A 21764-nucleotide genomic window follows, 5' to 3' on the forward strand; every position below is an offset into this window, starting at 1 on the left:
ATCAACGCAGCCTCACGCTGGCGACGAGCGCGAGGGGCGGAGCCTGCCCGGCGTGAGCGGGGGACGCGTGGTGTGATTGCCCAGGAGAAAGGAAGGCGCTCCAGTTCCGGGTCAGGCCCTTCTCCCGCCTCCCTCGGCCTCCGTCATGGCGAGTAGCAGCGGTGCCGGGGCGGCGGCGGCAGCGGCGGCGAATCTGAACGCGGTGAGGGAGACCATGGACGGTGAGTGCCCGTTTGTTCCCCTTTACCGTGTAGCCAAGGCCCCCAGGCGACGGGTAAGCCAAGGAGGACTTTAGGTCCACTTCCTGCCCCAAAGGGCATCTTTGAGGGCCCTCCCAGGGGACCCGCCAGGGCCATAGTGCTGATGATCCCATCCTTTGAGAGTTGTCTTTTCGCTCTTGCGTAGTTTGTCGCGCGCTCGACGTTCCAGCCCCCACGTCAGTCCGGCGCACGCCTCGTGCCTCCCGCGCCGGACCCGCGGGGCTCCCGCTCCCCGCGCGCCACGCCCCTCCGCTGCGGCTGGCGGCTGGCGTCCTTTCCTGTGGGGCCGGCTTCACGTGCCGCTGCCACCCCCCGCAATCCCTGCCGCGCCGCGTGCGGAGCGCCCTTTTCTCCTAGTCCTGAGCGGGAACAGTCTTCAAGACTGTAAGCCTCGTGCGGACAGCGAGCGGCCTTGTGTGTTTGGTCACCGCCCTGTCCTTTGGCTCTGGCCCTGGAGTAGGCGTTTTTCAAATAAGCGGCCAGTGAGCAGGTCGCCCCTGTCTTCAGAATTTCTCTACTTCATCTTGGAGCGGGTGACGCGGTTGTTCTGAGGCTGTAGGTGTATTTACCGGTTTTGTACCTCGGGGCCCGCGGGCGTCGAGCCTGCGCACACGTGCTAGAAGACGAAGTGTCTTGCAGTTACCCTCTCTTATGCCGGGTCTGCCACTTGATACTCCTGGGGGTGAGTTTAGACATCTTTGAGCCTGTGTCTTTTTCTATAAAATGAGGTCACTTCCTCCTAAGGTTCTTGTGAATATTTAAGATGAGGTAAAGGCAGATCGAAGGTGAAGAATCAAAAGATAATTGTTACTACTTTTGTGTTATGTTGCATGTATGGCCCACTTGCAGACTCCTTTGTCTCCATTTTGTTCACATCCATTTGTATGTGTTTGATGGATGTTAAATATTGCTTTTTTTTTTTTTTGCATTTTCCAGGGGATATTGACATTAGTCTCCGTCTTTATTGAAACATAACTGCAATTCTCACTCGGTAGTGTCGGCCTCCCCACTGTGTCTCCCTGTCTACTTCACTGTAGGCTGCACTTATTGATTCAGCCACTCCTTAAGGGACTTCTAATGAGACTTCTGGCTTTTTCTGCAAGGGTTGCTGCTTTCTTTTTCAAGACCTACTTATATTACTAGAACATTTGCATCTCATTTTTTATTTACCAAGTATCTATTTTGCTGTTTTTCTGAAAAATAGAATCTTATTCTTTAAAGATTTTATTTACTTACTTGAGAGGTGGGGGCGAGGGGAGGGGAGGAGAGGTGAGAAACAGAGGGAGAGGGACAGACAGACTCCAGGCTTAGGGGGCAGGGCTCCATCCCACCACCCTGAGATATGACCTGAGCCGAAATCAGGAGTTGGATGTTCAACCGACTGAGCCACCCAGGCGCCCCAGATTTTATTCTGAACACCACATTCAGCCTATTTTTCATTCCTTCTTAATGTACTACATTACAGGTTTCCCCCGTATCTGAAAGCAGAGCATTCCCATGAAACCTTTCCTAAAGCTGAAACAGTGTATAGTGAAGAAGCAGTTGATTTATATGGAAAATTTTTTTGAATGTTCTCAGACCCAAAAAATAACCTTTCTTAGGCTTTTCTGATGCCTTAGGACCTGTCTTAACAGATGCATAAAATAAATAGAGATAAAGCACAAATGCTCCCAGACACAGTTCAAAGCTCTCGCAGCTTGATGGTGAGATGTTGAATGTAGTTCTTGGGGAAGGAGCTTGGCAGTGACACTCTAAATGCTGGGTTGCGTGCTGTAATGGCTTTCTGCAAACACACTGAACGCTATTTTCATTTTTGCCTTTTTTCATAAAAGCGAAAACTTGGACTTCTTTTGGTAAGCAAAAATAGCTACTAATGTAGGTCTTCTGTAACAGCAGAGTGGAGTAAGACAAACTTTCAAAAAGTGGGTGATGGTTGTATTGATTTACACCTTTGCTTGGAAGCCAGTGGGTTTTTTTGTTGTTGTTGTTGTGTTTCTTTGTTTTTTTTAACAGAATGGAGAGTGTGAGGCCTCATTTCTGTCAGTTTATGTTAGCTGTGCTTAGGTTCCTTATTGATATGGCCATAGAATCCCATTTGGATGGAAACTCCCATTTTATCTCTGGTGGAACTCATGATTTACAAATAAGAACTGATTGTATTGGTTGCATCAAGATTTTTACTGAGAGAAGTGTGTGTAAAATGAAGATTATTGAGTGTAAGAACATGAAAAAGTGAAGAAATAACAGATTTTTTAAAAAATTGAATGAGAGGCTTGTGACATAGAGAACACTGTTCCTCTACTGCACAAACCTCAAGATAGGAAGGCCCCAGGTTGGCAGTGAATCACCGTTAGTTAAATGTGGCAGCTAGGGACTATCATGTCCGTTAGAATTCTGAACTTACAGAAAATCCCTATCATGCCATAATTGGAGTCCAAGACAGTCATATATAATGTGAAGTTGAATGTTGTCATTTTATTTTATTTCTTTTTTAAAGATTTTATTTATTAGCACATGTGCAGCCGCACATTAGCGGGATGGTGCAGAGGAGAGGCAGACTCCCTGCTGAGCGCGGAGCCCTTCTCTCGCTGGATCCCACAACCCTGAGATCATGACCTGAGCCTAAGTCAGACGCTTAACCAACTGAGCCATCCAGGTGCCTCATGTTATCATTTTATAGTCCCATGTTCCTCCACATTCATTCCCAGAAATAAAACTTTAGCTTGCCCAAGGGGCTGGACTGAATTACCCAAATAACATTATTATTATTTGAAACTTTGTTAATGTGGGGTTTCACTGTATTTAAATCTAGCCATGAGAATCAAAAGTTTGAGTCTGACTATGCACTTTCAAGATTATTTCCCCTCATCTTCTTACTACTTCCATCAGTACTAGAATCAGCCCTCAGTAATTTAATCTTTTTTTTTTTTTTTAAGATTTTATTTCAGAGAGAGGAAGAGAGAGAGAGAGCAAGTGAGCACAAGCATAAATGGGGTGAGTGGCAGAGGGAGAATCAGACACACTGCTGAGCAGGGAGCCTGATGCCGGGCTTGATCCTAGGACCTTGGGATCATGACCTGAGCTGAAGGCAGACGCTTAACTGACTGAGCCACCCAGGTGCCCCAGTAATTTAATTTTTTAATGGATCTGAGTGATTTCAGGGTTGTAGAACTAGGCTATAAACATTTTTAATTTTGTTGTGAAGTGAAAGCATTTTGATAATGATACTTCAGAAGCAGGTAGACTTTGTAATTTATCTTTGTGGCTCACATTGAAAGGAACCTGACTCATCCTGGTCCTGATTTAGTATAAGCTCTTGTATCCCCTACTCTCATTTTTAGATCCTCAACATTCTCTTCCAGATTCCTTCTTTAAAATGTTAGTCTTTTCTATCTCTCTGTCCTCCAGTGTACTCACTTGCCTCTTTTGCTTTTCAAGGTTTTGAAATTTTAGATACTGTATTGATAGTTTCGTGCTTTATTTTCATATATTTTAAAATTTTCCTTATGCCTCCAGTTACTACTAGTAATTATGTTCTTTATAATAGTGATAAAAATGAACCTCTTCCTTACCAGAGGGTTTCAGTGTAGTGCTACTTTATTATATATCAGGTAGTAGGCTAGAAGGAGGAGTTAAGAGAGTTCACAGTGTACAAAGTAGTGTCCGTGAAACAAATGTATGGTCCCTAGGCTATCAGTCTAGTTACTCATTGGAGAAAGAGACTTAGGAATCATTCTTGCTTTCTTTTACCTCCCCTAACTTCTGTTCTTCACTAAGCCCTTTCAGTTCTTCCTTCGTCTCAGATTTAACTACTTGTCTTGATCTCTCCTGTCCATGCCAAGATGGCAGTAACTTAACTGGACTCCCTGTCCGCGGGTGTTCTGTCTCTTTCCAAGATCCATTCCCTATTATGCAGCCAGAGTCTTTTAAAAATGAAAATTTGATTGTCATACTCCCATTTTTATGTTTTTTAATAGCTTCCCAAAGTTCTGAAATCTTCAAGAGAGCCTTAGTGGGTGTTCATGTCTGTCTTTTCTCATATTTTACACCTCTGCTCCCCCTGTAATTACATTGCCTTCACCTGAAGAACCTTTCAGATCTATGAAAGGTTCTTTACCAAGTTCTCTTTAGTGCAGGAACTTTTGCACAAGCTGTTTCTTTCACTCTCTCTTAGCACTTCCTACCTCTGCATTAGTTAGGTTGATTTCTTTTCACCCTTGAAGTGTAAGCTTACTTGTCACTTCTTCACACAAGTCTTTCCTAAACACTATCTTTCACAACTATATAAGATGCCCTTCTAATTTGTTTTGGAGGTATGCTTTTCTTGTCCCTCTTTCACTTTTAACTAGAATCAGTTATTACTTTAATATCAATGTCTCATAGATGTAATTCCATGAGGATTGGGACCATATCTGTCTTTTTCACGACTATATTTCCAGCAGTAGTGTAGTAGGCACAAAATACACCTAAGGACCAATTATACAGTAGGCACTACCGAAGTACTTATTATAGATGGGTTATGAAGTTAGGAGGTAAAGATCAACATACATTTTACAAGAAAGCTTAAAGGAAAGAAATACTAGTCCTGAGATGGACCTGAAAAAGAGCATGGAGTTACATGGAGAGAAGAGAAAAGGCAGAGGAGAAAAGCATGAACTAAGGCATGAAGTCAGGAATAAGCAGAGAATTAATAGATAGGGGTCTACCGTGAAGAGAAAACTGGAGAGGAGAATTTTTAGCAACAGGTGATGGTGATGATGGTATTGTTGGAGAGTTGGAGTAGGGTCAGAGAGTGCGTGTTTTCATTTGCTGCTGCATAACAAACCATCCCAAACTTACTGGCATAAAACAGCAGTTACTTGTCTCTCACAGTTCTGGGTGTTGGCCGGGCTTATCTGGGTAATTCTCATTGAGGGTCTCTAATGCATAGCAGTTAGTGCTGAATCTGGAGTCATCCCAAAGCTTCCTCACTCACACATCTTCTAGTTGACACTGCCTGTTAGCTAGGCCTGCAGCAGGGGCTATTGTCTAGAACATGTGGGTTTCTTCCCACTTGGTGGCTGGGTTGCAAGGGCGAGTGCCTCAAGAGAGAGCCAGGAGGAAGCTATATTACCTTTTTAAGTCTAGTGTCAGAAGTCATGCAGTGTCACTGTTGGAAGATGCAGCCTGTGAGCCCTGAGCATACCTGTACATTCTTGCTCAGTAGGCCAAGAAAGCAAGACCCTGACTGCTCTTTCTTCCTGCTGTTTCTCAGGGGTGTATTTACAATGAACAACATGAGGGATGAGGTAACATCTACTTCCAGATAATGAGCAAGTTTGCTAACTGCTACTATAAAAGTAGGGATTTCCCAAGCTCACTGTTCTTCAGCTATGAATATAGTCTGTCAATATAATGTATTCTCTCACTATGTCAAAGGGAAAAAGCTGCCTGGTTATTTCAGTGTTTGATGAAAAGGTATTTATAAGACACAGCACTTTTTCCCTAATTTTAAAGTCTTAGCAAAGGAAAACAGTACATTGTTAACACGCCAAGGATAGCTATATGAGATTACCGTCATCCTTAACGCTAGTGTTAAAAGCATTCCAAATAAAATTAGAAACACTTGCTTTCACTCAATTTTTTTTTTTTTAACCACTGATACGAAAGTTTAAGCAAATAATGCAGGATAAGAAAAGGAAAAGTCTGTTAGGAAGGACATGAAATTACTATTTGTAGGTAAAATGATTATCTAACTAGAAAACAAGAGAATTAACTGAAAAACTTCAGTAGAATTTGTTAAGGTGGCTGGCTACAAAATAAAAATAGGTAATATTCTAGAATATTTGCACTGATCACCTAGAATATACCAAAGCAAATTGAATGCAATTATGAAGACAAAACTAAAAATTAAAGAGATTGGTGATTCACTACCAGAATTGATGATGATGGAGCACTTGGCTAAAACTTTCTGCTCCAAACATATAAAAATGACAGGAAATAATACTAAAATGCAATCATCAGCACAGCCATGTTCAGAAACAAGAAAGGAAAATCTCCTGGTTAGAAAGAGATTTTCCCCAAAGAGGAGCAGATGGGAACCACAGCAAGAGACTGGGAATGGAACCTGATGAAGCATGCTGCCCTGCCTGAGTGAAGCTGGGGGCCAGGAATGTGCCATCTGCCACGGCCAGGGATTGGGAAGTATCATCCATGTGTCCTGTGGCTCTGGAGCCACTATGCTTCCACTAGGGCTGCTCCAAAGGGCCGAGGCCAGCGTGAGACTACCCATCCAAGGATGCTTCACCAGTTCAAGACATCAAGAAAAATCTCCTGTTGAAGATGAGCTTCCAGTCAGAAATCACTAAGTACCCCGGGTAGATGAAAAACATAAACAACTCACATGAAAATTGAAAAAAGAGAAGATAGTAATAATAGCTCTTTTTTTTGAGCACTAGATGCCAATGGACACAGCATTCTGAGTGTGTCTTGTAATTCTCACAATGATCCTGTAAAGTAAGTACCATTACCCCTATTTCGCAGAAAGGTTACCTTGCGGGACACCTGCATGGCTCAGTCGGTTAAGTGTCTGCCTTTGGCTCATGTCATGATCCCAGTGTCCTGGGATCGAGTCCCGCATTGGCTCCCTGCTCAGCCAGGAGCCTACTTCTCCCTCTGCCTGCTGCTCTCTCTTTTTCTCCCTGACAATAAATAAAGTCTTAAAAAAAAAAAAAAGAAAGGTTACCTTGCCTACTAAGTAATGAAGGTAAAATTTGAACTCAGGTACTTTGGCTGTAGAGAGCAGACCCTTAACCGTTCTCCTTTGGTGCTTGCTTATACTTGAAGAAACAGGAAACGCAAATCTCAAAAATGGCCAAAGATAAGAATATAGCTTCAGATAGGTAAGGGCAGAAACAATAGCCACAAAATGAGTGGTTATAAAAAAACATTTTTTATAAAAAAACATTTAACGGGCGCCTGGGTGGCTCAGATGGTTAAGCGTCTGCCTTCGGCTCAGGTCATGATCCCAGGGTCCTGGGATCGAGTCCCGCATCGGGCTCCCTGCTCCTTGGGAGCCTGCTTCTCCCTCTGCTTCTCTCTCTCTCTCTCTCTCCCTCTGTCTCTCATGAATAAATAAATAAAATCTTTAAAAAAAAAAAATAAAAAAATAAAAAAACATTTAACTATGAAATAAGGACAAGCAATTAATGGGGGGGAATTTGAAATCTTAAAATAGAGTTATTGAAATAAATTCAACGGATAACATGAACTGCAGCCTGCATACAACTGAAGAGCAATACTGGTATGTTGGCATATCAAAACTGAAGAAATGTAACAGAAAGGGCTGTCAGCTTCCAGCCAAGATGGAGTAACAAAAACTGGATTTACCCTCCTACCTGGAAGAAAAAAAAAACAAAAACAACCCAGACAGAACAACGGACATTGGGTAGTAAAGGACAGTGATCCCAGAGACAGTAAATGAAGAGAGCCCAATAGTTGCCTGTTCTTGGTACCTTCAGAGAGTTCCCAGCCACAATGCAACTGTGGGGTAGTATGGACCCCCTAAGTTAGCAAAAGGAGTTTAGAGTCCAGGGAGACCAAAGCAGGTAGAGTTTGCAGGACAGAATATGTGAGAGGAAAGAGTTTAGAGAGAATTCTGGAGACCGGTGGGAAGGTCCCCCTCAAGTATTCAGAGCATTGATTAGCACGTGTGTGAGGAAAGTACCCACAAAGCTAGGAAAGGCATTCAAAAGAACTAGAGGGAACAGTACACCGTGCTCACAGAAGGCTGAAAATAGGGCTTATATCTACCAGCCAGAATGGAAAACTTCATAATTCACGAGGCATTTAGTAGAGCACTCACGAGGGTCTTACCTCAGTGATGAGGAACAATTAGCCGTACACCAAACAGGGCTCTGATCCTGACTATATAAATCTTAAAAGACTCAAAAGGATCAAACTTTTTAGATAACTGCATCTCATTGCAAAGCCCAAGAACATGTGTAAAAATATTTTTAAAAGTAACATGTATAGAAATATAAAAATAACAACCAACAGGGTAAAATTTACAATGTCCAGCATCTAATTAAAAGTTATTAAATATGCAAAGCTGAAAAATACAACCCAGGATAGAAAAATTCAGCCAGTTGAAATAGACCTGAAACTGACACAGATGTTTCAATTAGCAAACAAGGACATTAAAACTATATTCCATGTGTTCAAAAAGTTAAGTATAGGCACGAAAGACGTTTAAAAAAAAAAAAACCTTGAAATTCTAGAGATGAAAATGAATGTCTGGTACAAAAAGGTGTTTCGGGCCCATCTCATGAACATGATGAATACTGTTAGTTTTTTGAAGGAGTTAGACTTCATGTAACCCTCAATATTGTTAACTTGTCCATTCATCCCAAAATACTGTAGTTTTTATGCAATTCAAGTCAGAATCCAAACGGAATTTGTATTTGGAATTGATCAAGAGTTTTTTAGAGAGGGAAAGAGGCAGGGGGAGGGGCAGAAGGAGAAGGAGACACAGAATCTTAAGGCTTCATGCCCAGCGAGGAAACACAGGGCTAGATCTCACAACCCTGAGATCATAACCCGACCTAAGTCAAGAGTCTGATGCATAACCAACTGAGCCACCCAGGTGCTCCTTGATCAAGATTTTTAAGTTCACTGGAAGAACGAAAGAGGTTATGAAAAGGAAAGATAACAAAGTCTTCAACCTTCTCTATGTTGATAAAAGTTAGTAATTAAAATTGTGGTTCTGACATAAGATAAAGAGATGCAACAAATGGGTAAATGGGAATTTACTATGTGATAAAGGTGGCATCTTTTTTTTTTTTTTTTAAGATTTTACTTATTTATTTGAGAGAGGGAATAAGATAGAGCATGAGGGGGGGAGGGTCAGAGGGAGAAGCAGACTCCCTGCTGAGCAGGGAGCCCGATGCAGAACTCGATCCCGGAACTCCAGGATCATGACCTGAGCCAAAGGCAGTCGCCCAACCAACTGAGCCACCCAGGCGCCCTAAAGGTGGCATCTTAATTGAGCAGTAGGAGAGAGCACTCAATAAATAGTATTGAGGAAATGGGCTTATTTCAGGGAGGTAAAGTTAGATCCTGTCTTCAACCCAAACTCCAGGGAGTTAAGTATTTAAATGTTTGTAGGCAGGCAGGAAATAAACTTTGAAGTGATGGAAGGGAATACTGGTGGGTGGTTATATAATCTTTGCATGGGGAATAACTAAGTAATGCCAAGGGAAAATAATACAGGAAGCCATAGATAACATGTTGACCATTGACTTTAACAAATTCTAAACATGCTCTGGGAAACAACCACCATAAAACAAAATTTAATGAAGCCAGTGTATTTATATTCTTTGCTTCTCTTTGCTAGTGTTTCTTATGTCAACTACTTTTATAAACTACAATAAAATGAAGTACTATATAAAAGTTAAAAAATGGGCTTTCATTTTTTTACTATTAGATGTTAATGGACATGATTACCCTGTCAAATTGTAGAAGTTTCTAAGTACTTTTAAAGCCTTAAATATGTATATTACTGAGCAGTTCCACTTTTAGGAATTTATCCTAATGAAATAAAATGAAGTTAGTATGTACAGATGCTTATCATAGGATTATTTCAGTGGGGAAAACATGAGACCCACTTAGCTCTTAAAATAGTAGAGTAGTTAAGTAATGTATGGTGTTTTCATAAAATGGGATGTCATGAGACTAAATTACATTGTAAAAGCATACTAAAAATGGGGAAATGTTCTGAAAAATCCTGATTATGATGCATATATTTAAGATATTGAATGAGTGGTGGAATATAAATCAAAGTATAAAAAGCAGTTACGTGGAGGGAGGGTATAAGTGTATTTCTGGTTCTAGGCTAAGTAAGAACAAGACAGTATTGCATGACAATTTCAAAATCTAGGGATGCTGTGCTAGTTCTTTGGTACTGTGCATATTATATGAATTAAAAACAGTATTGGGTACACATTTTTTAATGTAATTGTTTCTGAAGTTTTCTCTGTCTTTTTCAGTTCTGCTGGAAATTTCAAGAATTTTGAATACTGGCTTAGATATGGAAACTCTGTCTATTTGTGTTCGGCTTTGTGAACAAGGAATTAACCCAGAAGCTTTATCGTCCGTTATTAAGGAACTTCGCAAGGCCACTGAAGCACTAAAGGTTAGTGGTCTGTATGTTCATTCTAAAGAAAGATGCTTTTGTTTAGAAAATGGTTAATGAGTTTATGTGAAAGATCCTACTTAAATATGATTAAACTAGCTTTTGTCACCATCAGAAATTCTGAAAACCGGGATCTCAGTAGCATATGTTCAGTTACAAAATTGCTACTATCATGGACCACATTTTCTCTTCTCAGTAGTCTCCAGCTGTGTTTAGAATTTTCCTTGTGTTGTGAGTAAAATTGTGTCTGTGCCCAAAAAGGTAAGTTCAAGGCCAGTACCTGGGAATGTGACCTTATTTGGAAATTGTGTATCCGTAAGTATAATCAGGTTGAGATAAGATCATAATGGATTAATGACTGATGTCCTTATAAGACAAGGGAAATTTGGACAGAGCAACACCAAGAGAACACCATGTGGAGACACAGACACTGCCTTGTGACAGTGGAGGCAGAGAGTGCAGTGGTGGCCTAGGATTGTTGGCAGCCATCAGAAACTATGGAGAGGCAAGGATCTTCTGCTAGAGCCTTCTGACTTCTTGATTTTGGTCTTCAAGCCTTTAGAACTATGAGAAAATAAATTTCTGTTGTTTCAAGCCACCTAGTTTATGGTACCTGGTAATGGCAGCCGTAGAAAGCTAATACAGATTTCACTATTAGAAAGTGGGGTGCTGTTGTAACAAAGACCTACAAGTCATGAAGTGGCTTTGGAATTGGGTGATGGGTAGAAGTTGGAAAATTTTACACACTTAATAGGGCCCAGATTTCCTTGAAGAAAGTGTTGGTGGAACTATAGACATTGAAGGCAATTCTGGTAAGGGCTCAGAAAGGAGAGGAGAGCAGTAGAGAAAGCTTTAATTGTCCTAGAGAATACATATGTCATGATGAGCAGAATGTTGCTGGAAATAATGGACTTTAAAGGGGCTTCTGGCGAGATCTCATAAGGAACATATTATTGAACACTGGAGGGAAGGTTGTCCTTGCTACAAAGTGACAGCACCTGACTGAATTATGTTTTATTATTGGAAGAAAAATAAAACTTGTAAGTGATGAACTTGGATATTTAGCTGAGGAAATTTCCTAGCAAAGTGTGGAAAGTGCAGGAGCAAGATTTCTGCTTGCTACTCATAATAAAATGTAAGAGGAATGAGAAATCAAGGAACTGGTAAGCGAAAAGGAGCCAGCACTTGATTTAGAAAACTCTGAGCCTTACCCAGACAGCATGCTCTGGAGAGGAAGCCCAGAGTGTGGCTCTGGTGAGGAGATTGGGTGTATGATTCATAAATGTAGTCCACCATCTCGGACTTGACTGCAAAGGACCCAGACAAAATAAAGGAAGGCTGGGATTCTGTACTTCCGGATTCTGCAGGAAGGAAACTGGCCAGACGGCAGCAAATCTGTTGGGGCAGCTGCGGTCATGTGTTTCTCCTTCAAGAGAAGGGAAGAGTGACAAACAGCAGCTCTGAGAGGAAGGGATTGCCGAGGCCAGTTGGCTGCACTGCCACTATGGGCCCAAGGGCCACCTTTTTTCAAATACAAACTCGCCACTTTTAGTTGCTCACATTGGGAACAGGAAAGGTATATTCCCTTTCTGACTTGTGTACAGTGGTTTAAAATCTTGGGTGATTTTATTTCCATGTTTATATAACAGTAACTCACCACAGATACTGATATTCAAGTTAGTCCCTCTGAAAACTTGTCCAAGAACAAAGTGACTTTTCTCTAGCTTTTTTCTTTCTTTGAGAAAACAAAACTATATAATACATGTAATTTACCCATCTCAAATTTAGTCAGTCTCTAGTAAATTCCAGTGATTTGGGTTGTTTCTGAGATTTTTTAAAACTTTAAACACAAAAAGGTAAACAGAAGATATTTCCAGAGCAAAAATTTATCATAAAGAGAATATCTGTACAATTCTCATTGCTTGAGCCCTACAAGTTCCCTTGAGCTCCCCTATCACTAACCTCTCCTGCTCCCCCTTCCAGTAACTACTGTCCTGATTTTTATGGTAGAAGCTTTCTTATTTTTAACAGTTTTACTGACTAAACATGGGTCTTCAAACACTGCAGTTTAATTTTGTAAAATTTTTGAATGTGATATAAACTGGAATCTTACAGCAGTCTTTACTAGGTTCTTCATTTAACATTATGTTTGAGAGGGTGTTCTTTGTTTTTTTGAGTATAGTTGACACACGAGTGTTATATCAGTTTCAGGTGTACAACTTAGTGACTTGACAGGTTTATACTTTTTTTTTTAAGATTTTTTATTTATTTATTTGACAGCGAGAGAGACAGAGAGGGAACACAAGCAGGGGGAGTGGGAGAAGCAGGCTCTCGGCCGAGCAGGGAGCCCGATGCGGAGCTCGATCCCAGGACCCCCGGATCATGACCTGAGCTGAAGGCAGACGCCCAACGACTGAGCCACCCAGGCGCCCCGTTTTTAAGATTTTTATTTATTTTTTAGAGAGAGCCAGCGAGAGGAGGGGTAGAGGGAAAAGCAGGCTCCCCACTGAGCAGGGAGCCTGACACAGGGCTCAATCCCAGGACCCTGAGATCATGACCTGAGCTGAAGGCAGACGCTTAACTGACTGAGCCACCAGCTGCCCCAACAGATTTGCTGCCGTCTGTCCCATGACATCACTATTAAAATATTACTGACTGTTGCTTATGCTGTGACTTTTATTCCAGTTACAGAATGAATAAGTCACAGCCTAAGGAAGGAAGCCTATCTCTCCCTCTCCCCTTTACCCATTTTGTCCATCCCCCTCTCTGCAAATCATCAGTTTTTTTCTCTTTTTATAGGTCTGATTCTGCTTTTTGTTTATTCATTTTTTATTTTTAGATTCCATTTAGGATCAGAATTGTGAGGTTCGTTTGTTTGTTTGTTTGAGTTTATTTGAGGGGCGCCTGGGTGGCTCAGTCGTTAAGCGTCTGCCTTCGGCTCAGGTCATGATCCCAGGGCCCTGGGATCGAGCCCCGCATCAGGCTCCCTGCTCAGCGGGAAGCCTGCTTCGCCTTCTTCCACTCCCCCTGCTTGTGTTCCTGCTCTCGCTATCTCTCTCTCTCTGTCAAATAAAAAAAATCTTTAAAAAAAAAAAAAAAGACTTTATTTGAGTGAGAGTAAGAGTGCCTGCAACTGCATGCAGGAGCAGGAGGAGGGACAGAGGAAGAGGGAGAAAGAGAATGTCAAGCAGATTCTACATGCAGAACCCAGGCACCCCGGAGGTTCATTTATGTTGTGTGTAGCTGTAATACAGTCCTATTCACTGAAATAATCATGCTTTGTTGCACAGATAGACTACTATTCAGTTATTCTTTCTACTGTGAATGGATATTTGATTGCTTCCAGCGTGGAGCTATTAGGAGTATGCTGCTATGAGCCTAGTTGTGCATGTCTCATGATGCATATGTGCATGCATTTCTTTTGGGTGGTGTATATCTACAAGTCACGTTGCTTGGTTTTTAGGATATGTTTATCTTCAACTTGAATAGATAATGCCAAACTTTTCTAAAGTAGTTGTGTTTCTGTTTCCATGAGCAGCATACGAGTTTCCCTTCCTTGCTCCACATATATGCCAATACTTATTGTGTTTTTAATTTTAGTCATTTTGGTGGGTGTGTATGGGTTTCTTATGTGGTTTTATTTGCATTTCTCCTAGAACCAATGAGGTTGAATGTGTTTTTACATGTTTTTTTGGCCATTTCCTTTTCAAGTAGTTTGCCCATTTTTTTTTTCTGGGGTGTCTTTTTCCTTTTGTATTGGTAGTCTTAAATAAATATTCTGAATGTGAACCCTTTGTTAAATGTGCATGTAAGTTACTAATTTCTTTTAGTCAGATGTTTAAATCTTTAAAAAAACTATTCAGACTTTCTTTTTAAACTCACAACTGTGCTTTCATATGACAGAAAGAAAAATAACAAAATAATACCGTAAGAATAACTAATGTTTATGAGTACTTTGAGTCACAGCAGTCATGTGTACTGGTACTGCTGTTAGTAGTTTACTGCTATGGAAACTGAAGCTTATGGTGGCCAGCTTCTCCCAAGGACTTATTGAGAAGTAGTTGAGCTGAGATTTGAACTTGGACTCTGGCTTCAGAGTTGTTACCTACTAAGTTTTCACCTACAATAAGTTCTAAAAAATATCTGAGCCTGCTTTTTGAGAAAGGGTGAAATGTGATTAGAAGTGAGTTAATGGACTGTAGCATGGGAACATTCCCTGGTTTAGTATTCTCTCATAACCCTGCTGTTAAAAATAAAATGCAGTATCATAGTCTTTGATCAGTAAATTTCTGAAATTCTAGTGGAAGAGAATTTATTTAATAAACATCATCCACAACTGTGTGAATTTTTGTTGTTTATGTTGGAATTTGACACAGAATAGGGAGGCAAAAGAGCATGAAGGTTTCATACTGTAATGCAGTTTGAGTGCCATAAAGGAACCAGAGACAAATAACCTAGTCCACGGGGTACAAGAGGAACTGACAAGTGTTTGGCATAGCACTTTCTTAGGCAAAATAAACCCAAGGTATTAGGATAGAATTGCTTTTTTAGCTTTGACCATGCTGGTTATTCCATAGTGAGAATAGTGGACCATAGTGAGATATAGGAGGCAAAATCCATATTTAAGATAAACAAAATCAGAAAGCATTGCCCTTTGAATGGAAGATCAGACACACACACACACACACACAGCCTCTTAAAACATATTTCTCCATAAACAATAACCAGTATGCCAGTTTCTCATTAAAACTAGGCGGAGAGGAGAATCCTGAAAAGTGTCTAGCAAAGAAGAAAAATGTTAATTAGAACTTTTTTCTTTAAAGGAATTTTTGAAATCTCTATGTAATTTTTATTAAGAAATGCTCATAATTTTAAAATATTTAAATATCAAAATACAAAGAAGGAAACAAATCATTCAGAACCACCCAAGAGGTAATCAGCAATATTTGGTGAACACCATTCTAGATAGTAGCATGCCACTTTAAAAATAAAAATATTACATTTAACTTTATGGATTAAAGAACAACCTTTCACAGGTTGCTTCTCTTTAGATTATAAAGTCTACTTACTCTCTTACCTGCTGCTGTTGGGTTGGGATTGGGAGCTGGTTAGCTCTGAGCTGCACTGTGAGCCATACCTGGTTTTCCTTGGCCATGCTTTACAGACTTTTAAAGCATATGGTGGTTTTCTCCTTTTTGGGTGGTTGCTGCTACTTAATTTCTTTCTTATTTTTTGTCTGTTTCTTTCAGAACTAATAATAGAGTAAGGAAAACCTGTTCCTGTTATGTTTTACTGCCTTTACCTAGAAATCCTAGTGATTAGAATTTCCTTCTATGATACTTACCTTTATTTTAGAATGTGTAAAATATAAATCAAAGACATCCTGAAATGTTGCAAGGAGCTGTTGGTCTACAAACATCCAGTTTTTCCTTTTGTTCTTTAGTTAACTATGTAGACAGTTGCAACAATTTTTCATTAATTGTTTTTACTTTCTCACAGATTCGTATATTGTTTAAATCATTTACAGTAAAAGTAGTTGGTTGTGTGTCACACAGGTCAGTTTCTTCGCATCAGTAGATGTGTCACGTTTTTTTATCTCCCACAGCATAAGTAGGACTGTTAATTAAGGCACGGTTTTTAAAAACAGTTTTTTGTTTTTTTTTTTCAGTTTCCATACCTTTTAATGAATGCATTTACAAGTAAAATAGACTTTATTTTTATGAATGGTTCTACCAAGCACTGAACTTTAGTATTGCCTCCTCAGGGCTAATTATAAGCAATCATTTACATATTGTGATTTCAGAAATTCTGGGCAAACCTACTTCCTGTATCTTCTACTTTAGTACCAAGGTGCCTCGAATTGGATTATTATTGATGCACTTTGCACTAATAAGCCTTGCCCTTTCTCTTGCAGCTGTCCTGTATGATCACTAATACCTTGGGAGTGATGTGTCTCCTCACTGTAGGAAGGTTTTGTATGGCATGAGGACATGGGAGCTGTAGAAATAAAGGATTCAATAAGTCTTATATCCCCACCCATCCTCCTGAAGGAGGGAATAAACTTACACCAAAGTGTGGAAGACAAGGCTGCTAAAGTTGGTTTTTCCCAGGGCCAATGCTTATGAAATTTTGGAGTCTCTAATGGCAGTCTGGTAACTGGAGCTCTTTAGGATGCCATTGCTGTCCTTTCAAACAGAGTAGTACTATATTCATATAACAGGAATGCTATACAAGATTGATGGCTTGCTTAATTTAGGTGAAAAAACTTGTTCCATTGTCTTTTTCTTGGAAGAGAACCTCAAAAATTAGTATAAAAATGGAATGGGACTAGACAAATTGCATTACAGTTAAGGTACTTTAATTTTTTACAAATTCTAAAATTGTTTATATTATTTCGTGTTCCTTGAAGTAAATGATACTGAGAATGGGGTTAGGAAGAAGACAGAGTGCCTAAAGGTATGCACCTAAAGCTAATGTAAGAACCTTTAAGGGTAGAAATAAATAAGAAATCTTTTAGAACAAGGGAGATTTTTTTCAAACTAGTTTCTAATCCTTGTGAATAATAAACTCAAAGAAATGAAAGGCTAATTAGAATAGCCAGCTATATGGACAAACAAGGTAGGTTCTGCTGATTGCAAAGAGAATGTTTCAGATTGAGTTAACTACAATTTTCCCAGCATGTTAAGGGATTTTCGTGAAAGGCCTCTGAACTTAGACTAAACTTAAAAGCAGGTTTTAGGTAAGAAGTTGAAACGTAAATGACTTAAAAGTTTACTGTGTGTAGGGTAGGGGGGTGGGGGGATGGGTTAGCCTGGTGATGGGTATTGAGGAGGGCACGTTTTGCATGGTGCACTGGGTGTTATGAACAAACAATGAATCATGGAACACTGCATCAAAAACTAATGATGTAATATATGGTGATTAACATAACAATAAAAAATTAAAAAAAAAAGAAATAAAGAAACTAAAACAACAACAACAAAAAAAAAGTTTACTGTGTGTTTCTAAAATTAAACTTAGTTAAAATCATCATATTCATATTTGGCATTAAGAAATTATTTAAATCCTTATTTTTTAGAAATATGTTATCAAGGGGCACCTGGGTGGCCCAGTCAGTTAAGCATCTGACTCTTGATTTCAGCTCAGGTCATGATCTCAGTGTTGTGAGGTCAAGCCTCCATCTGGCTCTGCACTAAGCTAACTAAGCTAAGCAAGGAGCCTGATTCTCTCCCTCTGCCCCTCCCTGAGCGCATGTGTGCATACTCACCCTCTTTCTCTCTAAAATAAATAAATAAATCTTTAAAAAGGAAAAAGAAATGTTTCAAAATCATTTACTGATGACTTATATGATGCATGGAAATTTCTGCAGAATAATCAGGGAAAGTATAATAGTTGGTGGTATAGGTGAGGCAGGATTAGCCATGTGTTCATTATTCCCTTTTGCCCTTTTTTTCCTCTGCTTTCTAACAGAAAGGTCTTTTTCATTCATAATCCCCTTTTCACACTATAATGAAACATGCAGAAACAGACAAACCAATAAAGACTGGATAAGGTGGGTACAGTATGTGGATAAGGTCTGTTGGGTCAGTTTTTCAAGTAGCAGTATATTTTTACCTTAACTGTATTATTTAAGATGATTTAACAATTTTCCACTGTTAGCCTAGCGGTCAGTTCAAGAAATAGTCCTAATGTACTGCAAAAAGTAAAAACCCCACTGCATTATCCTAATAAAAGTGGTTCAGGATATGTGGAGGAGGAATTGTTTGTTAATGACAATGCAGTATTGACAAATATATCTCCATGGTGTCTCTTTTTTTGTGGTTTTATTATAATGAAACTTACTTTCTTGTTCTAGGCTGCTGAAAATACGACAAGCTGACTTTCTGGAGAAATTCTGATGAGATATGTCAAGCTCTTCAAGAGGATTTGAAGATTGCTATGTAGTCAAGAATGTACAATGAAATTACTGCATGCAGCAGTGTAGAAACATTTTCCCTTTTAAAAGAATTATAAAACCATAGCTTTATAAATCAGTGGAAAATGGCTTACAGAGAGAACTATCAGATGTGTTTACATCACATCTTTTTTTTAACAGCTCTAATGCATTGGCATTGCTGTGTTCATATTTATGTATTCCTTATTTATAGCTGATAGCTTTAATTTTCTAAGCAGTCTGTCTATCAGATGTGCACATCTGCTGTGCCTGGTTGAAGTATAGTGGAACCCATCAGAAGTAATGTAGTAGTTATGACTTGTTGACATTTCCATTATAAAATTTAATTTTGAATTGTTTATGCAAAATAACCGTGAATTTGTGTTGTATTGGGCTAAAAGTTGACAGAATTTCAGCCACCATTTGTGAATTTTGATTTAGAATTACAACATAGAATCTTTTTTATAAGAGCACAGAAACCATTTGTTTTAACCTGCTCTTCTTTAACAAAGAGTATTTAGTTTTTTAAACATGAAAGTTTTTCTGGCAGTTAACAGTATGAACCAGATCATTTTTGTATTGATCGAAAAATAAAACTTAGAAACTTAGATTTTAAAAGTAATGATAGTGCTAAGTATTGTCATTTGAGTCATTTAAATTTAATGAAACTATTGACAATATTTTTCTAAGTTTTATACTCTATAAATGGCCTAAAAAATAGTGCATAATGAAATACTTCCAACATGCAAAATGCTTTAATTTTATTATGTAAAAATAGTTTGGTTACCTAATAAATCGCTAAATAGGAAGTATCTGTCAACAAATACGGTGTTTTCTGAAGGACTAAAGATTTCCAGTCATTAAACAAAAACTAAATAATCAAGTGTTCTGTATCAGGAATTATAAGTATTCCTTTCCAAGGTCACTTTGTGTGTCATTATTTTTTCCCTGAAAGTTTTAACTAATCAAAGTGATGGTTCAAACTAAATTTTAGAAAACGTAGGATAGTGTTAATTCCGTTCCTGTAGCAAAATCTGAATGGAATATTTTTCCCAAGAGTGATAGGATTTTAATATGATTTTATTAGCTTCCATTTAAATGATAATACAAGTATTTACTCTTTAGCAGCATTTTTGTTCTTCAAAGTAAGGCTTAGTAATTAAGTGACAACCTTCTGTGTAAAATCTAGTCTTGATTATTTTGACTTCGTAAGCACCTAGCATCTTTACCAAGGACACTGGAAGGTGTATTATTGGCAGACTCGGTTGGGAGACAATAACGACTTGTGATAAGTCATTTATTTGATAGTAATCACTGCAAGTCCTGCATGTTGTTACCCATAAAATCATAAAGACAACATTTTTGTCAAGCTCCAAAGTTGGTATATACTCTTAGGCCACAAGAGTTAATAGTTTTATTTATGATTTTATAGATTAAGTTATTTATGTTTGATACAAAGCAGGAAAATATATTGAGAAGGCGTTATGTTTAACGCCTTAAAGAGAACTTCTTTAAGTGTTAAATTTAAATGTAAACATATTTTTAATGCATACTTCGGTACTGTTTAACAAAATCAAAACAAACTAGTGATACAGTTGGCTGTGTTATGCATGTTGTCAGTGACAAAAAATAAAACCATTTTGGTGGTATTGGCATGTACTTTTGATTTAATATATGCTTTGTGAACACAACTTGTGTTTCTGCAGGTATCTAGAATGAAGATATTTAAAGGCTATATAATTTACAATGTAAAATTAGGCTTAGGTGTAAAATGTGATAGTTTTCTCCTGATAGTGAAAGGAGATAGCTGTATTAACGTTGCCCCAGGCTTGAAAACAAAGTTGGCATTTCAAATATGTGTGAGATTTTATTTTTCTTTACTTCAAGTAAGAGATTCTTTACATAGTGGGAGATTACAAAACTTCATACATGTTTCAAGCATATTTAAACGTTTTCTAATAACTGAATCAAATATTGGTTTTTAAACATATTTAAATTAATTACACTTAAAAATTCAATTCCTCACACTAGCCACATTTTTTATTGTAAAATAGACACAACATAAAATTTACCATTTTAACCGTTTTTAAGTCGTACAGATCAGTAACAATAAGAACATTCACACTGTTGTGCTGCCATCACTACTATCTAGAACTTTTTCATCATCCAATAAACAGTGACTCCCCACTCTCTTCCTTCAGCCCATTTTTCTAGGTAAACATTTTTCTCCTTTGTTTCTATGAATTTTACTGTTCTAGGTAACTCATATAAGTAGAATCATACAGTATTTGTCCTTTAGTGCCTTTTTTCACTTAACATGTCTTCAGGATTCATCCATATTATAACATGTATCAGAATTTTATTCCTTTTTAGAGCTGAATAATATTCCATAGCATGTATTTACCACGTTGATCCATTCACCCAATGAATATTTGGGTTCTTTCTGTCTTTTGGCTATTGTGAATAATGCTGCTTTTAATATTGGTATATAAATATCCGTTCAAGTGCCTGCTTTTGATACCTTTTGGTATGTTCCCAGAAGTGGAATTGCAGTTCGCCTGGTCTCACCAGAGAAAAACACAGGAGACCACACTGCTGAGTAGCTGGGCTCTGGTTCTGGCTCAACAATTTGGGGCAGGTTACTACTGAGATCCAGTGTCCTTCTCTGGAAGTTGGGGAAATTCATCCCTACTAAACAGACTGTGTGTGGAAAATACTTTGTCCAAGACCTGAAACACAATAAATGTTTATTTTTGCACACACATGCCATTGGGTCAAGAGTGAAGGACTATTTAAGAATTATGCATAAAACTAGGATAGAGCAAACTAGGTGCCCATGAACAAATGTCTGATTTCCAGGCAAACTTTGCATGTGGACTCTTTTACCTCATGTGATCTATAGGAGTTTCATTCATACACTGACGAAGCTAATTTAACACCTTTCCCAAAGATAGAGCCAAAATCTTTTAAGACATCGTAAATGATAGTTTGGCTTTTTTTTTTTTTTTTTAAGATTTTATTTATTTGAGAGAGTGAGACAGAGCAGAGAGAGAGCACAGATGGTGGGGAGGGGTAGAGGGAGAAACAGACTTTCCACTGAGCAAGGAGCCCAATGCGGGGCTCAATCCCAGGACCCTGGGATCATGACCTGAGCCAAAGGTAGACGCTTAACCAGCTGAGCCACCCAGGCGTCCGGTTTGGCTCTCTTTTGTTAGGAAACTGTTAAGGGGCTGATTCTCTTTTCCCAAAATCCGTATGTTGAAGCCCTAACTCCAGTACTTTGGAATGTGAGTATATTTGGAGAGCCTTTAAAAAGGTGATTAAATTAAAATGAGTCCTTTAGAGTGAGTCCTAATCCAAACTGACTGCTATCCATATAAGAGGAAATTAGGACACGCAG

At 38.9% G+C, this 21764-nt stretch overlaps 1 protein-coding gene across 1 annotated transcript; it reads left to right on the forward strand.

The window, feature by feature from the left end:
• Nucleotide 1: 1 nt before the first annotated feature.
• MZT1 (mitotic spindle organizing protein 1) lies at nt 2-20013 on the forward strand. Its single transcript, XM_025874761.2, has 3 exons — nt 2-221; nt 10286-10431; nt 18287-20013. The coding sequence occupies exons 1-3, from the start codon at nt 146-148 to the stop codon at nt 18308-18310; spliced, it is 246 nt and encodes an 81-aa protein (XP_025730546.1). The 5' UTR covers nt 2-145; the 3' UTR covers nt 18311-20013.
• Nucleotides 20014-21764: the final 1751 nt, after the last annotated feature.

Source organism: Callorhinus ursinus, unplaced genomic scaffold (genome assembly GCF_003265705.2).
Source record: "Callorhinus ursinus isolate GAN/ISIS: 27379988/994484 unplaced genomic scaffold, GSC_fseal_2.0 scaffold7, whole genome shotgun sequence".
Classification (NCBI taxonomy): Eukaryota; Metazoa; Chordata; class Mammalia; order Carnivora; family Otariidae; genus Callorhinus; species Callorhinus ursinus.